At 55.9% G+C, this 16,517-nt stretch overlaps 2 protein-coding genes across 3 annotated transcripts; both read right to left on the minus strand.

Moving 5' to 3' along the window:
* Positions 1-536: 536 nt before the first annotated feature.
* Positions 537-9,456, minus strand: PLIN5 (perilipin 5). Of its 2 annotated transcripts, none has more exons than XM_060007491.1 (8): positions 9,378-9,456; positions 8,501-8,582; positions 7,494-7,689; positions 6,485-6,567; positions 5,935-6,115; positions 4,832-5,031; positions 3,209-3,322; positions 537-2,867 (listed from the first exon to the last, which is right to left on the minus strand). In XM_060007491.1, exons 2-8 carry the CDS (start codon positions 8,558-8,560, stop codon positions 2,337-2,339), a joined length of 1,365 nt encoding a protein of 454 aa, XP_059863474.1. In that variant the 5' UTR covers positions 8,561-8,582; positions 9,378-9,456; the 3' UTR covers positions 537-2,336. The 2 variants fall into 2 exon arrangements, with proteins under 2 accessions (XP_059863474.1, XP_059863475.1); XM_060007492.1 differs by lacking the exon at positions 9,378-9,456 and adding an exon at positions 8,896-8,974.
* Positions 9,457-10,320: 864 nt separating this feature from the next.
* LRG1 (leucine rich alpha-2-glycoprotein 1) lies at positions 10,321-12,988 on the minus strand. Its single transcript, XM_060007493.1, has 2 exons — positions 12,885-12,988; positions 10,321-11,896 (listed from the first exon to the last, which is right to left on the minus strand). Exons 1-2 carry the CDS (start codon positions 12,935-12,937, stop codon positions 10,885-10,887), a joined length of 1,065 nt encoding a protein of 354 aa, XP_059863476.1. The 5' UTR covers positions 12,938-12,988; the 3' UTR covers positions 10,321-10,884.
* Positions 12,989-16,517: the final 3,529 nt, after the last annotated feature.

The following is a 16,517-nucleotide window of genomic DNA, read 5'->3' on the forward strand; positions in this document are numbered from 1 at the left end:
AAACACCGAGTCAGGTCCCTTCCTTCCTCTGCCCACAGCCCTCCAGGGCTCCCACCTCCCTCAGGGTAAAAGCCCAAGTCCTTCCTGTGGCCCACAAGACCCACCCTGTCACCTCCCTGCCCTCCCCACTCCCTCTCTCCCCCTCGCTCACTCTGCTCCAGACACACGGGCCTCCTGGCTGTTCCTCCAGCTCACCAGGCCCGGTCCTGTCCCAGGACCTTTGCACTAGCTGCCCTTTGTGAGGAATGCTCGTCCATCTTTGCACATATGTCACCTTTTCAGAAAGGTCTTCTTGGACCCCTCCTCTCCTATTTTAAAAAATATCGCCCTCCTTGTACCCCTGCACACTCCCCATCCTCCAGCTTTTCTCATCACCTACTAAGACAAATAATTTACATATTTTTCTTGTTTATGGTCTGTCCCTCCTAGAGGGCAGAATTTTTCTGCATTTTCCTCACTGCTGTGCCCACAGGGTGCAAGACTGTCTGGCACACAGCAGGCGCTATTTAATTATTTGTTAAATGAACCAACGAATGAGTGAATGATCGATAGCTTCCACCGGTGAACGGCCTACTAGGATTGAGGGCTGCTACCTTACTCCTACTTTCATACCTGTTTCACAGAGGAGAAAACTGAGGTCTGGAGAGGAGCAGTTGCTTACCCATCTGTTTGTAGGCAAGGCAGGGACTCAACCTCAGGGCCTTAACTACTGCTCCCTCCCCCCAAATTCCAGGACTTACCTCATGCTCTTTCCCTCCCCTCAGGGCTGGTCAAACTGATTCTCCACTGCCATGCCTTTGCCTGAGCTGATCCCTCTGTCACCTGCCCCTTCTGTGTGTCATTCGGCTCATCCTCACCAAGGCTGGCCCTCCAGGAGCCCCCAGCCTTGTGAGGGAAGAGAAGGCAAGGCTGCCTGTGGTTTATGTCCAGGTAGAAAGCAACTTGGAGCCCCAAGAAGGTGGGCTGCAGAGGGTTGGAGCTATCCCACCAGGGGAGAGTCAGGGAAGGCTTCCTGGAGGAGGTGTCATTGGGGCTGGACTTAAGGATGGATGAGATGTAGCTGAGAGATGGGGGGAGGCATTCCAGGCACAGCCTGAACAAAGGCCCTGAGGTGGGGGAATGTGCACAATTCAGCGGGACCGCAGCAGTGTCTGTCAGCCCAAGGATGAAACCAGAAGTCCTCAAATGCCAAGGTGAGGAGCGTGGACGTTTGGTCTGAGGACAAAGGGAGCCACAGACATTCCCGAGGAGGGGCAGGGAAGTGAATCTAACTGGTGGGAAGTGGTTGGGACTCCCAGAGCCACCCCTGGACCAGGTCCCAAGGAAGCCAGGGAACACCCTGACCTCACCACATCAGACTGTGCTTTCCTAACACCCTGCCTGGCCACAGGGGAGTTTAAGGGACAGCGAAGAACACGGTCAGAGGACAGGGGCCCCCACGAGACTGGCCTGTGCCCCTTACCCTGCGTTTGTGTCCCCCATCCTGACCAGTGCAGCCAGAGAAGCCATAGCAAGTTCAGCTCCTACAGATCCAGTGAGGAGGGCATAGGAGGGGCTGCTCCCTCTCAGCCCCCTCCTCTTGATCCTTTGCAGTTTCCAAGAAATTCATTAAAGTGGGAACAGCTTCCATTCCAGGAACCTCCATCTGAATGCTTAACCCGGGTGGGTGGGGCACTAACCGTGGAACTCCAGACAAGATGTCCAGTTGGTCAGCGACGCATCACTCCTTTCAAATTTCGAACCCTGGCTTGTGCCATACGGTCGCACACCTCTGAGGCCCCCAGCACCCCGCCACTGAGACCCACCTCGGCTGGAACAGAGGCCACTGGCCTTTGGACAACACGAAGCACCTTTATTCTGGAGAGCAAAACCCCAAACAGCAAAGCAAGTGGGTGTGGCAGGTCCAGCTGTTGAAGCATCTTTGGGGACCCTTCAGTCCGCGATAGACAAGCTGGGGGAGGAAGGGGACACTCACTTTTCAAAACCCCAAACAGAAGCGTGTGCTTCTATCTGGGCAAAACATGCGACTCTCTGGGGAGTTTTGATCAGCTTCTTGGGGTGGGGCAATGCGGGACCACAGCCAGTGAATGCAGCTTGGGGCTAGTCAGACCTGAGTTAGGTTCAAGTCCTCATATGTCCAAGGGAAAGACTGGGGAGGGTCTAATATCAGTGAAGCTGATATAGGATTCAGAGTTAGGTCCCCAGCCCCCAACTCTGCCTGGGCCAAGGCCAAGGCATCGGCTAGTAATGCTGATGCATGGCCGCTAGGGGGCAGCAGGGATCTCGGGGTGCAGGACGGCCTCCAGCTGCCTTCGCTGCTCCACGGCCCCATCGGGTCAGAAGTCCAGTTCTGGCATCAGGGTGTGCTTGCGGCGGCTGGGGGGCTCAGGCTCCTCCTCGGGAATGTCCCCGGAGAGGCCCATCCCATCCCCGTACTGGGCTTGCCAGGCTCTCTGCTGGGCCGGCCAGTTCAGGTGTGCCCAGCGGGGGTCGGGCCCCCCCACGACCTCATCCACCAGGGCCTCCAGGTCGGGCGGAGGCCCAGGCCGCTCCACGAGGATGGGCGCGAAGGGCCCGACCAGCCAGGGCAGGGGCACGGCCTGCACCACCAGCTCCAGCAGCTCCTCCACGCACGTGTAGGCCCGGGCCACGCTGCCCCGGCCCTCGGCCAGCACGGCCGCCGGCACGTCCTCGAAGCAGCTGGCGTCGGCGAAGGCGGCCTGCAGGGCGTCCACGCTGCGCCGCACCTCGGCCACCTTCTCCTGGGCGCTGGGGGGCAGGCCCCGCACGCTGGTCTCCAGCGCGTCCACGGTGCTCTGCAGCTCCCGCATCAGGCTGCGGGACAGCACCAGGGTCTCCAGCTCTGCCTGCGGGGGGGCGGGGGGAGAAAGGGGAGAAGGGGGAGTAGGGAGGGAGAGGAGGGGAGGGAGAGAAGGGAGAGAAGGGAGAGAAGGGAGAGAAGGGAGAGAAGGGAGAGAAGGGAGAGAAGGGAGAGAAGGGAGAGAAGGGAGAGAAGGGAGGGGAGGGGCTTGGGTGTCCCGATGGACCCCCAACAGGACCCCCGCCCTGCCTCAGTTTCCCCACGGACTCTCCAACCAGCTGACCTCAGTACTTGGTTGGAGCTGGCTAGAGCCCCGCCCCTGGCAACCCCTGGCAGATCCAGAACCCCTCCCACGCCCCCCAACCCCCCTCCTCCACGCCATTTTACCTGACTGCGGCGGCCGTTCTCTGGGGAGTGCTGGCTCCAGCCCTCCCACAGCTCATGCACCTTCCCAGGGTGGGCTGGGGTGATGGGCGTCACTCCGCACTGCATGTGGTCAATCTGTGGGGACGGGGACCATAGTAGTCAGAACTGGAGGATTTGGAGTGTTGGGGGAACCAGGACCCTAGCGTGGATCTGGCCTCAATAGGCACTTACGGAACATCCACTGTATGCAAACCTTCCGTGCCTACTGATCCAGCCTGGCCGATCTGCTCATTTCCTCCCCTGCCCATGGCCAGACCTGAGACCTGTGGTTCCCCTGAAACTCAGACTCACTGCCAGGTTTTGCCCATGCTTGTGCCTCTGCTAGGAACACTCTCCTCTCCATCCCATCCCGCTGCCTGGTTCACTTCAGTTCAAGTCTCACTGTAGACATCACCCACTCCAAGAAGCCTCCCTTCCCCGCCTCCTGGCTGGGTGGATCCCTCCTCCGGGTCCCACAGAACCCAGCATGCTCTCCCATCATGACCCTAGTCCCCCTACTGGACTGTGAGTGTCCTGAGGGGGCCACTGGGTCTTCAGTGCCCAGGACAGGGCAGGTATTAGAAGATTAATAGAAATAAACTGTGATCCACACAGTAGAACAGTCTGACCTCCGTATCCACGGGCTCTGCATCTGAGGATTCAACCAAGATTCGCAGTTGGTTGAATCGGTGGATGCAGAACTGTGCCATTTTACAGAAGTGACTTGAGCATCCTCGGATTTTGGTTTCCGTGGGGGGTTCTGGAACCAATCCCTCGCAGATACTGAGGGATGACTGTTATTCAGCCTTAAAAAGGAAGGAAATTCTGAAACACGCTACAACATGGATGAACCTTGAGGACACGCTGCTCAGTGAAAGTAGCCCACTCCGGTGCTCACAGGTGCCCTCTGGTGGCTGCTTCAGGAAGGACAGACTGTGGGGTCCAGGATGAGAAACCAGGACCATGGTTGAGTAATCATGGCTGGACCCAGGTGGAGCAAGAGGAAGGAGATGTGGGCGGGTTCTGGGTAGACTTTGAAGGCAGAGCCAACAGTACTGGCTGATATGTCGGATGTGGGAGAGGAGGAGAAGAGGGAAGTTGAGGGTGACTCCCAGGTTTTGGCCTGAGGCACTGGAAGGACAGGGCTGTCATCAGTTGAGATGGGGAGCGGGATGCAGCAGGAGCAGGTTAGGGGCATCTGAACTCATCAGACATAGAAAACAGGAGCTGTTATGTTCCTCTGGAGCAGGGAGCGATGCACAACGGGGAAAGAAGCTGGGTTATCAGCTAGAACCTAAAGGCTGGGAAGATTGTGATTGGTGATGGGAGAGCCCGGGAAGAGGTACCTTCACTCTCTTCCCATCCATCTTAACCGCCTATAACTTCCCCTCCTCCACAAAACCTCTTTCTGCCTCCCCAGGCTGAGCCTTGACCCCCACTGAATGCCTCCAGCCCCGGGTCCCTCCTCTGCCCCAGCCCTGCACATACACGGTTCCGCCTCCCCCTTTCAGACTAGCAGGGGACCAGGTAGTCCGCGGGCACTCAATCCACGCATGCTGGCCGGCATCACGGGGTGGGAAAGGGGGGCAGGCAGAGGGCTCTCACCAGCTCCAGAGTCTCCTGCAACTGGGCCAGCGTGTCCTGGGCGTGGTGTTTCCTCCGCCTCAGTTTCCCCAGAGAGTGCTCGTATGCCAGGTGGCGGAGCCGCGCCGACAGGGAACCCAGGCGTACAAAGTAGCCCTGATGTCTCCGCTGCTCTTCCACGGAGCCCACTTCCGGGCCCTCAACCTCTGCTGCCAGAGCCGCTGGAGGACGGGATGGGGAGGGGAGTCAGCGTGGCCACGCCCTCCGCTTCTGGGTGGACACGCCCATGGGCTCCTACAGCTTGTATATTTCCCCTCTACACTATCAATTCATACGACCGTCCCCAAGTCCTACGATGTAGGCACTATTATTAGCTCTATTTACAGACGAGGAAACCCAAGGTAAAGAGAGGTGAAGTCCCACGGGGTGCAAGAGGCCGACCCAGGATTCAAACCCAGGCGCTCGTAACCACTTTACTGATTGCCTCGGTGCAAATCCCGGGTCTCTTTACCTCGATTTTCCTCACCTGTGAATGGAGCTTATAATAATGAAGGAGTCGCTTACAAGTGTTTGGCCCACAGAAGGTGCTTCAAAAATGGCTCACAGCCTTTCTGCGAAGGAGGGGGCACGCCCCATGTTCCTCCAGTGCCATCAAACAGGGTTTGGAAGTCAGATGGTCTCCAGGGTCAACGGACTAGATGCAGAACACTGGAGAATGGTGGGGTTCAAGGGAACCACGTAAAGGGGAGGACGCCATTCAACCCAAATATCTGATTTTCCAAGGCAAGTTAGAAATCAGGATTTATAGGGCAAAACCTGATTTTTAAATGCATGTGATGAATTAAATCATTTTAAAGGCATTGCACAGGCCAAATACTACAGTAAGGAGGGCCACCAGCTGGAGGCCGTGGCCCTCAAGTCTATAAGCCCCATATACTCTCGGGGCTCTGGGCAGTCAGATTTCTAGTAGGATGCGGGTTGGGGGAGGTCAGGCCTGGGCTGGAGCTCCATGTTCCCTACTGAACTGCTATGTGGCCTTGGGTGAGGCCGGGCCCTCTCTGATCCGTAACCTCCAGGGATGGGTAGGAGGATTCCGGGGCGAGCGGGGAGGGCTCTGGCCTTACCAAGTTCCTCCTCAGTCATGGGCAGAAAGTGGTCCACCAGCTCCTCTGACTTGCCCAGCACTACGTCCACGGCGTGGCTCATGGATCGTTTCAGCTCCACACTCCAGCGGCGGCCTTGCCGAGCCAGGCCTACCACGCCTGTCACGCCACTGGCCACCACGTCCTTGGCCGAGGTCACCACCTGGCGGAGGGGCCCAGCTCCGGTTGCTGTAGGTCTCCGGCTCCCTTCCCCTGCCCCCAGCTCCCTGAGGCTGCGAGGCAAGGACCCCTGGCCCCTGTTTGGCTCTGGGCCACAATTTCCCCTCTTATAAAATGGAGGAAAATCAAATCTTCCTCACAGGGTTGCTGAAGGGATCCCCAGCACCAGCTGGCACATATTATGTGCTCAGTAAACACAGGTGTCAATTATTTTCATCTGGCGGCTGTTTTGTTCCAGTTAACCAAAGCCTGACTGGGTCCTGGAGTCCAGCTGGCCCAGGTGTTCAGGCTGCGTTTCTCGCTGCCACCTCCACCCCCTACAGCTTCCCCACCATCTGGTGGTGCTGGGTACCGTCTCTGAAGGTTGCTGGAGAAAGGGCAGCTTCTCCCCCAGCTTGTCCAGGCCCCTGCAGGCGAGATCGTTCACTGTGGCCACTGGAGACAGAGAGGCAGCGAGCGAGAATTGGGGAGATGTCAAGGGAGAGAGGGACACAGGGACATAGAGGGAGGGGATGCTGGAGGGAGAGGCAGAGAAAAAAGGAGACACACACACACACACACACGGAGGGAAAGACAGAGGGGGCACCTGGCTAGCCCCCTGCAAGGGGCCAGGACCCTGAGTGTGTGGGTGAGCCACCAGGCTGGACCCTGCCTCTCTGCCCTTCCTGCCTCCGCCCTGCCACGGCTGCTGCCAGCACCAAGGTGACTCCTCACCCATGTCCAGCTCAGACGCCCCAGCGAGCAGGCTCAAGGTCACACAAGCCGGCTGAGAAGAAGGCAGGCGAGGCCCTGGGCTGGGACCCTCAGGTGATCCCCTTCCTCGGTCAGATGCGAGGCCGAGGGTCTCTCTGTCCCCCAACCCCACCGCGAGGTTGGACCCCCTGAGCTGGTCACAGGCTCAGGACGGGTAGAGGAAGGGGCAGACAGGGGAGGGAGATTGGACAGGCAAAGGGACCCAAGGCACATCAGGCTAGCCAAAGGGAGGAGGACAGTGAGACAGACAAGATGGGGACAAAAGGAGGGGGGCCCCAAGGAAACAGCTAAGGGCAGACGGGCAGGTGATCAAACTACAGAGGGACAAATAAGCAGAGGCAGAGGGCACGAGGGATGCAGGTAGAATGGGGGACGGGACAGGCAGAGAATGGAGGGTGAGATGGCACAGGCAGGAGGACCAAGAGAGGGGATGACACAGGTGGATGGGGGACAGGCAGGTGGACAGAGTAAAGGCACACAGCATAGGTGAGACTGCAGAGGGACACCCGTCTCAGGGGGTCCACTGCAGCAGTCATGCAGATGGAGCATGAGAGGGTGGGGCAGTGGGACAAACCACAGGACCCAGGACTCTGGCCAGGGGGACTCACGCTGGGGCTGCAGGTGGCTGAGCAGCGGCTGGGCGTGGTCCAGGGCACGCGTGGTCAGGCCACACATGCAGTGCTCAGCCAGACGGCAGGCGGAGCCCAGCAGTGGGTGCCTGTCCTTGGCGGCGCTGTAAGCATCGGAGACTGCGGTGCACGTGGCCCTGACCAGGGGCAGGGCCGCCACACGCTGCACCACGTTCTGCAGGAAGGGGTGGCGTCAGAGGGGTCCCAGGTGGAGCGGGGGCGCTCAGCCACATGCTAGAGAGCCCACTCACCCCCTCTGGGCTGGGACGAGGGGCAGGTGAGAGGGGTGGGGGGTAAGTATATTGAGCGCAGCTGCGCGCAGGCAATGGACACCCACACCGAGGTGCGCCTAGAGCTCCTGTTCTCAACAGCATACACAGAGCGGGACCGGTTCTGAAAGACTCAGTCTCCTTGAGGGAAGAGCCATTAGTGTCTGGTTATTAAGGGCACAGCCTCTGGAGCAAGACCACCTGTGTTCAGTTCTGGTTCTCCACTTCCAAGCTGTGTGAGCTTGGGCAAGTGCGTGAACTGCTCTGTGCCTCAGTCTCCCTATCTGTAAACTGGGTTTCTAGGGCTGTGATGGGGATTCAAGGACAACATGTGAAGCGCTCGGAACAGTGAATGATGCAGAGTATACGCTGTGATTGCTATTATTATTGTTGTTAAGAGTGCCATGATGGTGGACACAGAAACAGAGAGATACAGGTAGAGACCCAGAGATGGGAGTGGGAGAGAGTTGGGCAGAGGCCAGGTAAGCTGGCTGAGAGTGTCTGGAGAGACACACCCCAGAGACACACCCTTCCCTGGGCCTCACTTTGCCCCTCTGGGAAATGGGTAGAATGTGCCTCCCCCAACCACGCTCCAAAATGCCCTCAGAGTAAGGTGCTCGAAGCAAGGGCAGGGGGACCCAGTCTGAAACTGTCCCAGGAGGGACTGCCCCCCCACCTCCTCCCGTGCCGAGCTCCATGGGAGGTGCAGCCCCTTACCTGCTGGTCCTGCTCCCACAAGCTGGGTCTGGGGGCCTGAGCCGCCTCGTCTTCTGACATGCCGACTGCAAACAGGGTCACCCTAGGGGCAGGACAGAGTGATGGGCCCTTGCATGCCAGCCCTCCCGGCTCCCACCCAGGCCCTGGGTTCTGTCTGTCTAGGCTTGGTGACCCAGGCAAGTCTCCTTCCCTCTTGGGGCCTCAGTTTTCCTCATCTGCAAAATGAGGTAATGATAATGCCTACCTCAGAGCGCCCAGGGCAGGGACAGTGCATGCCCAGGGCTCTGCACACAGCAGGTGCGTAGTAGAGAACCTCTGACAAAGTGGAGGCCCTGCAGTGATTCAAAGCATGGGCTCTGGGCAGAGAGACACCTGAGTTCGAGTCTGACCATTACCTGCTGTGTGACTTTGGGCAAATGCCTTCACCTGTGTGCGCTGTTGCCTCCGCTGCAGTTAGGGAAGATCCCTGTTGCCCTGGCCCGGGATGGAACCGTGCAAGCAGCCCCCTGCGGGGGTGCAGGTGGTTGCTGCAGAATCCCAGTAAACCCACAGTCCAGTTTGATACACAGGGAAACTGAGGCACACAGCAGGTCCATAATGGGCCCAAGGTCACTCAGCTAAGTAGACTCAGAGCGGGACTTCGACCTCAGACTCCCCGCCTACAGTTCTTCCCCCGTCCGCACCCAGCGCCCTCAGAACCCCAGTCCTCTCCCAACTGGGTCCTGAGCTTTTGCCAACTGGGCCAAGGGTCTCAGCCACCTGCTCCGGCCTGTCACACCACTCCTCTCCCCAAGCCGCTGGGCTCTCGCCCTCCCACCCACCCACCGCGCCCCCGGGCCTGCTGGGCACTCCTGAACGCCGCCCGCGAGGCACTCACCCAGGCGCGTTCAACTTCAGCCCCAAGGTGCTGCAGCAGACCCCAGACTCAGACTCCGGTCTCTGACTCCAGCCTTCCCCGCCCCCCCTTATAGTGACTTGGGGGCGGGACCTTCGGGGACCGACCAATAGGGAGAGGCCTGAGGGGGGCGTGCCCTGGGCGGGGCTCCGGGGCCCCCGCCCTACTCAGGGGCTCCCAGAGCGCCCCGCGGTTGCCATAGCAACTTGGGGACGCTCTATGCTAAGGATTGAGTTACTTTCCTTGGCTAAGTTTGACCACCTGTCACCCTCACTGCTGTTGCCGCAGAGACGGTGGAGAGCGATCACAGCCCCCCACCGCTTCGCCCAGTGACCTTGGGCAAGTCCTCACGGTCTTTCTTTTTACTTTTTAAAACCTGCCGCTTAACTAAGCCGGAAGACAGGCCGGCCCATTCACTTGGATCCCTATTTTACAGATGAGCAAAATGAGGATCAGAATACTTAAACCACTTGCCCTGGGTCGCCTGGCTATTGAGGAATCTGATTCAAACACAGCTCTGCCAGACTGCAGAACCCCGGCTTTCATCACCACACCTGGAATGACCACCAACGTGGGCATGACCCTCCTTCCAGGGAGCTGCAAAAACCGAGCATGCCCCAAACATCCCAGGGTCCCCCCAGTCCGACCTCGACCCCCACCATGCCCAACATTGTGTTGGAAGGTGGCCCCGAGGTTCTGGAGCTGTGAAAACACAGCCCCCAGGGCCTCTGCCCAGCTGTTCAGCCCCATCCAGCCTGCCCACGCTCGTCCTGGGCAGCTGCTCCCCTGGTTATCACAGGCCAGCATGAAAAATTGTTTGGAGCCCTGAAGCAATCTGGTTTAATTTAAACCTTCCCCAGGACACAAGCTCTGGAAGGAATCCACTGGTAAAACGACACCTTGGGCAATGGTCAGGGTTTTATTACCAGTTAAATCCAAGGATGGGGAAAGGGGGAGGAGCAGACACAGCCATCAGATCCCAACTGCTATCGATTTGGGATTTCATGGCATGCCTCTCCTTCTGCTTCATGCTGGAGACCTAGGAATTCGCCTTAGGAGAATGCAAGGGACACAGCAAATACATCCAATTCTGTTCAACAGTTATTTATTAACCCCTTCCAGTCTGACCTCAAACCGAGTGATGCCGAGTAAGAGGGAACCCAGCCCCAGGCCCTGCACTCAGAGAACCCCTGAAACTGGGGGAGACAGAGCCAGAATGAGCCAACCTCAGTGTGGCCAGGACAGGTTGGAGGAGCCAGAGACCAAGAGACCCGGGAAATAGGGGAAAGAGATTTCTGGAAGAGGATACAGCTTGAGCAGAGGCAAGGAAGCAGGAAGAGCCCGAGGTGTGTTTGGGGCAACATGGGCGAAACAGGTCCCGGCAACTATGGGAAGCCCAGCCTCACCCTTAGAAGGTGGGATTATTTGCTAAGTGGGGTGCGGCGTCCTGCCAAGCCTTGCCTCCCCACCCCGCCCCCAGCCCCAGGCTTCAAGGGGACCTGGCCACCACTAGGAGCATTTGGCCCTTCAAGGTTTTAGGGCCAGCACAGCGTGTGTCATTGCGGAAGAACATCTTGCCTTCGTTGGCCACCAGCCACTCAAAGAGGTCGTCCAGTTTCCGGTCGCAGATCCAGGGATTACCCGAGAGGTCAAAGCCATCCTTCATGTTTCCGGCAGCCTTCCCCAAGGACGTCCAGAGCCCCTTGGGCACGGTGGTCAGCAAGTTGTTGGAGAGGTCCAGCATGTCCAGCTTCTGCAGACCTCGGAAGGCGCCGGCTGCCACCGTGGTCAGCCTGTTGTTGTTCAGGAAGAGGTAGCGCAGTTTTGGCTGGTGCACCAGAAGGCCCTTTCCGAGCTCCTGCAACCTATTGCCCTCGAGGTGCAGCCGTTCCAACCTCAAGGGGCCGCTCAGAAGGTCAGGGGGCAAAGTCTGCAGCTGGTTATTGCCAAGATCAAGGATGAGCAGGTCGGTGAAATTGGCCAGCAGCCCAGGGGGCAGCGTCTGGAGCTGGTTCCCGGATAGGTCCAGATGCCGCAGGGCTTTCAGGCTGTGCAGCCACGAGGCCTCCAGAACTTTCAGCTGGTTTTCCTTCAGCACCAGGGTGTGGAGGGCAGCTGAGACCTGGAAGAGGCCAGGAGGCAGCCGGGTCAGGGCGTTGCGGGTCAGATCAAGCACCTTTAGCTGAGGCACAGGCAGCAGGAACTTGGCGGAGAGGTCCTCCAGCTGGTTGCTGGAAAGGTGCAGTTCCTGGAGGTTAGGGATGCCCTGGAGGGTGTTGGCAGGCAGCTGAGTCAGGTTGAAGAACTCCACGGCCAGGTAGACGGTGTCAGCTGGGAAGTAGCTGGGGAGTCTGGCAGGTGGTTGGCAGGAGATGGAGCTGCCGTTACCCGAGTGGGACACCAGGCAGGCGCCTGGATTTGGGGTGACCCCCTGGGCTGAGGCCACAAATAACAGCAGCAGGAAGAGGATTCTAGAAAGATGGGAGTCCCAGCCTACTGGGCTGCAGGCAATGACAGAAAGTGCTTAATAAGTTAAAATAATGATATTATACACCCAGCAAAGTGAAAATATACCCAGAATCTGCCTGCTTCTTCCCACCTCTACTTTCACCCGGCCTCATTGCTGGCCTGGACTAGTGTAGTAGTCCCCTCCTCCTCCTCTCCTGGCTTCCACCCTCAACACCCCCCACCCCGCCGCCACAGCTGCCAGAAGTAGCTCCTGTTCCAGGAAGAATTCTATGAAACCTGAGTTTCTTAGTCTGACGCCTACATACTACCCTTCCCCATTGTCAGCCCAGCCCCAATGGACTATTAATTATTTGCAGTCCAACTTGCTAATTTCTTCTGCTCTCACTTGTTTTCTGGGTCATTTCTTGTCTCCCTGGCTCCATGTTTTGAAGGCAGAGCCTACGAACTCTTACTCGTCCTGCAAAACCCCAGCTCCAATGGCCCCCTTTCCACAAAGCTTTCTCTGACCCTCCCAAGCAGAATTCTCAGTTTCCCCATCTGGGCTGCTCCTCTTGCTGTCTAGCCCCGTCTAGGTTATCTGTGCCCAGCCCCATCTTGCTCCAAAGTTCTGGACTCCAGATACAGACGGGACTCTGAGCATGAAAAGTGCATCCTGCCTTGTACAGGTCTGGAGGAAGGCATTTGGTTTTGGGATGGTGAGATTTACAGTTGGTACTGGAACCCTTCGGGAGCTGGGGCTTCTGTTCCTCCTGGTCCCTCCAGCAGTAATGCCCTAGCCCAGCAGCCCTAGAGACCACCTGAACATCCTTGGTTACTACAGCCCGTGGACCACCTGGGCCTTCTGCAGGGAGTGTGTGTATGGGAATGAGTCTGTCCATAGACGGAGCCTGAGTGTCAGTCTGTTCCAGCCTGCAGGCCTACGTCTGGCCCTGTGACTTCAGTGGGTCAGACGGAATGTCCATGGATCTCTGCACTGCCTGGTGTCCAGGCCTGCCCAGGGTGGGCGGGGTGGGAACCTACCTCTGTTTTTGCTCTAGGCTCCAAGAGGACATGGCGGCCTCTCTCTTTTCCATCCAGGTTCCCTTGGTCTGGCAAGGTGGCCTTATACCTGCCTGGGCTGGGGACAGGGGCACCAGCCATTGGGAAGTCTCCACCCACATCCTGTTCCCGTTAGGGGCTGGACCTGAGCCAGGCAGGGGAAAGGGAGGGGTCAGGATTGCAAAATTGCTTCCTGGCAGAGGGAGGACAGAAGGTGGGCTGCCTACCGCCTTCTCGACCCTGTTTCTACCTAGTTTTTCTTTCCCCTGAGTCCTGCTTTTGGGGAGTGGGTACCCAAGAGTCTCTGAGGCTGAGTCCCCACTTCCCCCAATCTAGGAATCAAGGGTCAAGTTTGTAAGGCGCCAGTCTGTCCTGGGGGATGGGGACAACTCTTTGAGCAAGAGGTACTATTTATAATAAATTTGAGCAACCAGGAAGCTCAGTGAAGAGAACAAAAACACACTTGTCTTATATTCATGACATATTCTTATTTTTTTTTAGTAAAATAATTTTTAAAAAAAGAATTCAAAAGCAAGTGATGTTAAAAGTCTCCACAGTCTTTGAACAATGGTCTGGGAGGGACTAAACCTGGTTCTGAATCCCAGCTCTTCTGTGACTGCTGTTTTGTGAACTTGGGCAAGTGGCGTAACTTTTCTTGGCCGCAGTTCCCCTATCTGTGAAGCTGAACTCAGTCTCCGAGAGTCCCTTCCATTCTTTCTTTCTTCAGCTGAAGCTGATGTGCTATGTGTTTTGGACTTTTCTCATCTCCTAGTAAGTGCATCTGAAGGTTCACACTTCCCTCTGAGAACTGTTGACTGCAGCTCACAGGTTTGGCTATTCAGTGCTTAAATTCATGTTCAATGCTAAACATTCAGGTGTGACGTATTATCCTTATCCGCATGCCTGGCTGTGGCCTCTTTTCCCCAGCCCAATCTCTGAAGGGTTTTGTCCCTCTTCAGCTGTGAGGATGACTAAGCATTCTGTCTTAGTGGACATACGGGCTGAGAGGGAAACACACAGGCTGCCATAGGCCGGCACAGATAAAGAAAGACAGATAACCACCTGCGTGAAATACACGGACATACATAGTGACCGAGAGACAGGGAAAAACACATAGACCCAGAGACACAGACAGGGCAGGACACACAGGAGAGAACAACATATCTGCAGAGATGGACACACAAAAACAGACACACACACAAACAGGAAAAGGACCTGAGTAGACGTTTTTCCAAAGAAGACATACAAATGGCCAACAGGTACATGAAAAGGTGCTTGACATCACTAATCATCAGGAGAATGCAAATCAAAACCACAACGAGATGTCACCCACACCTGTTAGAATGGCTTCATCAAAAAGACAAGAGATAAGAAGTGTTGTGAGGGTGTGGAGAAAGGGGAACCCTTAAAAAAAAAAAAAAGAAAGGGGAACCCTTGTGCACTGCTGGTGGGAATGTAAATTGGTGCAGGAGGGAGTTTCCTCAAAAAAAAATTAAAAATAGAACTACCATATGATCTGGCAATCTCACTTCTGGGTATGTATCCAGAGGAAATGAAACCAGTATCTTAAAGAGATATCTGCCCTCCCACGTTCATTACAGCACTATTCACGATAGCCAAGACATGGAAACAACGTAAGTATCCATTCACAGATGCATGGATAAAGATGTGGTGTATATATGCATAACGGAATATAATTCAGCCATAACAAGGAAGCAAATCCTGCCCATTTGGGACAACATGGATGAAACTTGAGGGCATTATGCTAAGTGAAATAAGTCAGGCAGAGAAAGACAAATACTGAGTGATCTCAGTTATGTAAAATAACCAAATTCATAGAAACCAAGAGTAGAATGGTGGTTGTCAGGGACTGGGGGGTGAGGGAAAGGGAGAGATGTTGGTCAAAGGATATAGACTCCCAGCTCTAAGATGCCTAAGTCCTGAGGATGTAATGTACAGCGTGGTGATTAGTTAACAAGACTGTACAGTATACTTGAAAGACGCTAAGAGAGTAGATCTTAAATGTTCTTACCACACACACACAAAGTAACTATGTGAAGTAATGGATGTGTCAAGCTTATTGTGATAATTATCTTACAATATATATCAAACATATCAAATCATCAAGATATGCACCAGAAACCTACACAATCTTATATGTCAAATATATTTCAATCAAGCTGAAAAAACAGACACACAGGTACAGGAGGAGCTGCTAGATGCCGTCATGGTGTTTTGTGTTTCTTTGTTTCAATCAGTCTCCCCATGACAAGCGGTGGACAGGGGTTCTGTCCTGTTCATTGTTCTATCCCCAGAGCCCAGCACACAGTAGGTGCTTAATCGACATGGGCCGGAAGAGTTGTGAATTGTAGTGACATAATGCTAAAGTGATCTCTTAAGGTGAAATCAGATCATGTCCCCTGCTTAAAACTCTCTGATGGCTTCCTGTCCCACTTAAAATTCATAAGGCTGGAGGGAGCAGGGAGTGGGGAGTTAGTGTTTCATGGGGACAGAGTTTCAGTTTGGGAAAACGAGAAAGTTCTGGAGATGGATGGTGGGGATGGCTGTACGACAGTGTGAATGTGCTTAATGCCACTGAGCTGTGCACTTAAAAATGGTTCAAGTGGTAAATTTGATCGTATATGTTATTTACCACAATTAAAAAAAAAAATTGTACTCCTCACTGGTGAGGCCCTGCCTGCCTGGGGCCCTGTGCTCCTCTCCCTCCTTATCTCCAGCTGCTCGCCTTTCACTCACCTAGTGTGGCTGCTCCAGGCATACTAATGGCCTGGGCCCTCCTCCAAGCTTCCTACCTACCGCAGGGCCTTTGCACTGGCTGTTCCCTCTGCCTAGAACACTCTGCACATCTCCCCACAGCTGCTCCTTCTAGCCCATCTTATTTCAGCTTACATGTCACCTCTTCTGGCAGGCTCTCCTCAACTCCCCCCCACCATACACAATCACCCCCTACCTAACACATTATCTGGCTTTTTCTTTATTACACATATCGCTAATTCAAATCAAGTCCTAATTTGCTTTTATGTGGTCGGTCTTCCCCATTAGGCTGTGAACTCCATGAGGACAGGGGTCTTTGTCTCCACACGGTAGGTGCATAATAAATTTTTGCTGAAGGACCAGAGACTGGCCCCCATCCAGATGAAGACTGGGACCCCCGCGACTCTCCACATTTCCACACCCAGCTCCCCATCATTCTGTTTGCTGCAGTGACCCAGCCAGGACTCTCCCAGGTGCTCCCAACTGCCCCAGGCCAGGCCAGGCCACTGTCCAAGTCCCACCCCCAGGAGACAGAGCAGACCCAGAGCCTTGGGGGCCGGTGGTTGTAAACAGTTTTATTGACAGGGGGTTGGGGGAGGCAAACTCCAGAGAGGGTCCAGGACTCTCAGCTGGCCACTCAGCTGGCATGCATGGTCAGCTGGAGGTCAAGGGGGAGGTCACAGAGGATGGGTGGCATGGGACCCTCTGACCACCCTGGGGCCATATTTACAGGGGGGCCCGCCCGCCTTCGCCATCTCCCAGACCGCCCGAGCCCTTAGACAGCCGCCAATACAACTTCTGGGCAGGCCGTCCTGACCCCCTGCCTGAAACCCCTTCCTC

The sequence above is a fragment of the Delphinus delphis genome, chromosome 3 (assembly GCF_949987515.2).
Source record: "Delphinus delphis chromosome 3, mDelDel1.2, whole genome shotgun sequence".
In the NCBI taxonomy this organism is placed as follows: Eukaryota; Metazoa; Chordata; class Mammalia; order Artiodactyla; family Delphinidae; genus Delphinus; species Delphinus delphis.

Excerpts from the sequence above, each read along its gene's own strand:
- PLIN5 (XM_060007491.1), bottom strand. The coding sequence starts at position 8,560 with ATGTCAGAAGACGAGGCGGCTCAGGCCCCCAGACCCAGCTTGTGGGAG. Across the intron at positions 5,032-5,934 it reads CATGACTGAGGAGGAACTTG|CGGCTCTGGCAGCAGAGGTT; the intron begins GTAAGGCCAGAG and ends CCCGTCCTCCAG. Across the intron at positions 2,868-3,208 it reads AGAACGGCCGCCGCAGTCAG|GCAGAGCTGGAGACCCTGGT; the intron begins GTAAAATGGCGT and ends GCCCCCCCGCAG.
- LRG1 (XM_060007493.1), bottom strand. The coding sequence starts at position 12,937 with ATGGAAAAGAGAGAGGCCGCCATGTCCTCTTGGAGCCTAGAGCAAAAA. Across the intron at positions 11,897-12,884 it reads AGCCTAGAGCAAAAACAGAG|CCCAGTAGGCTGGGACTCCC; the intron begins GTAGGTTCCCAC and ends CATTGCCTGCAG.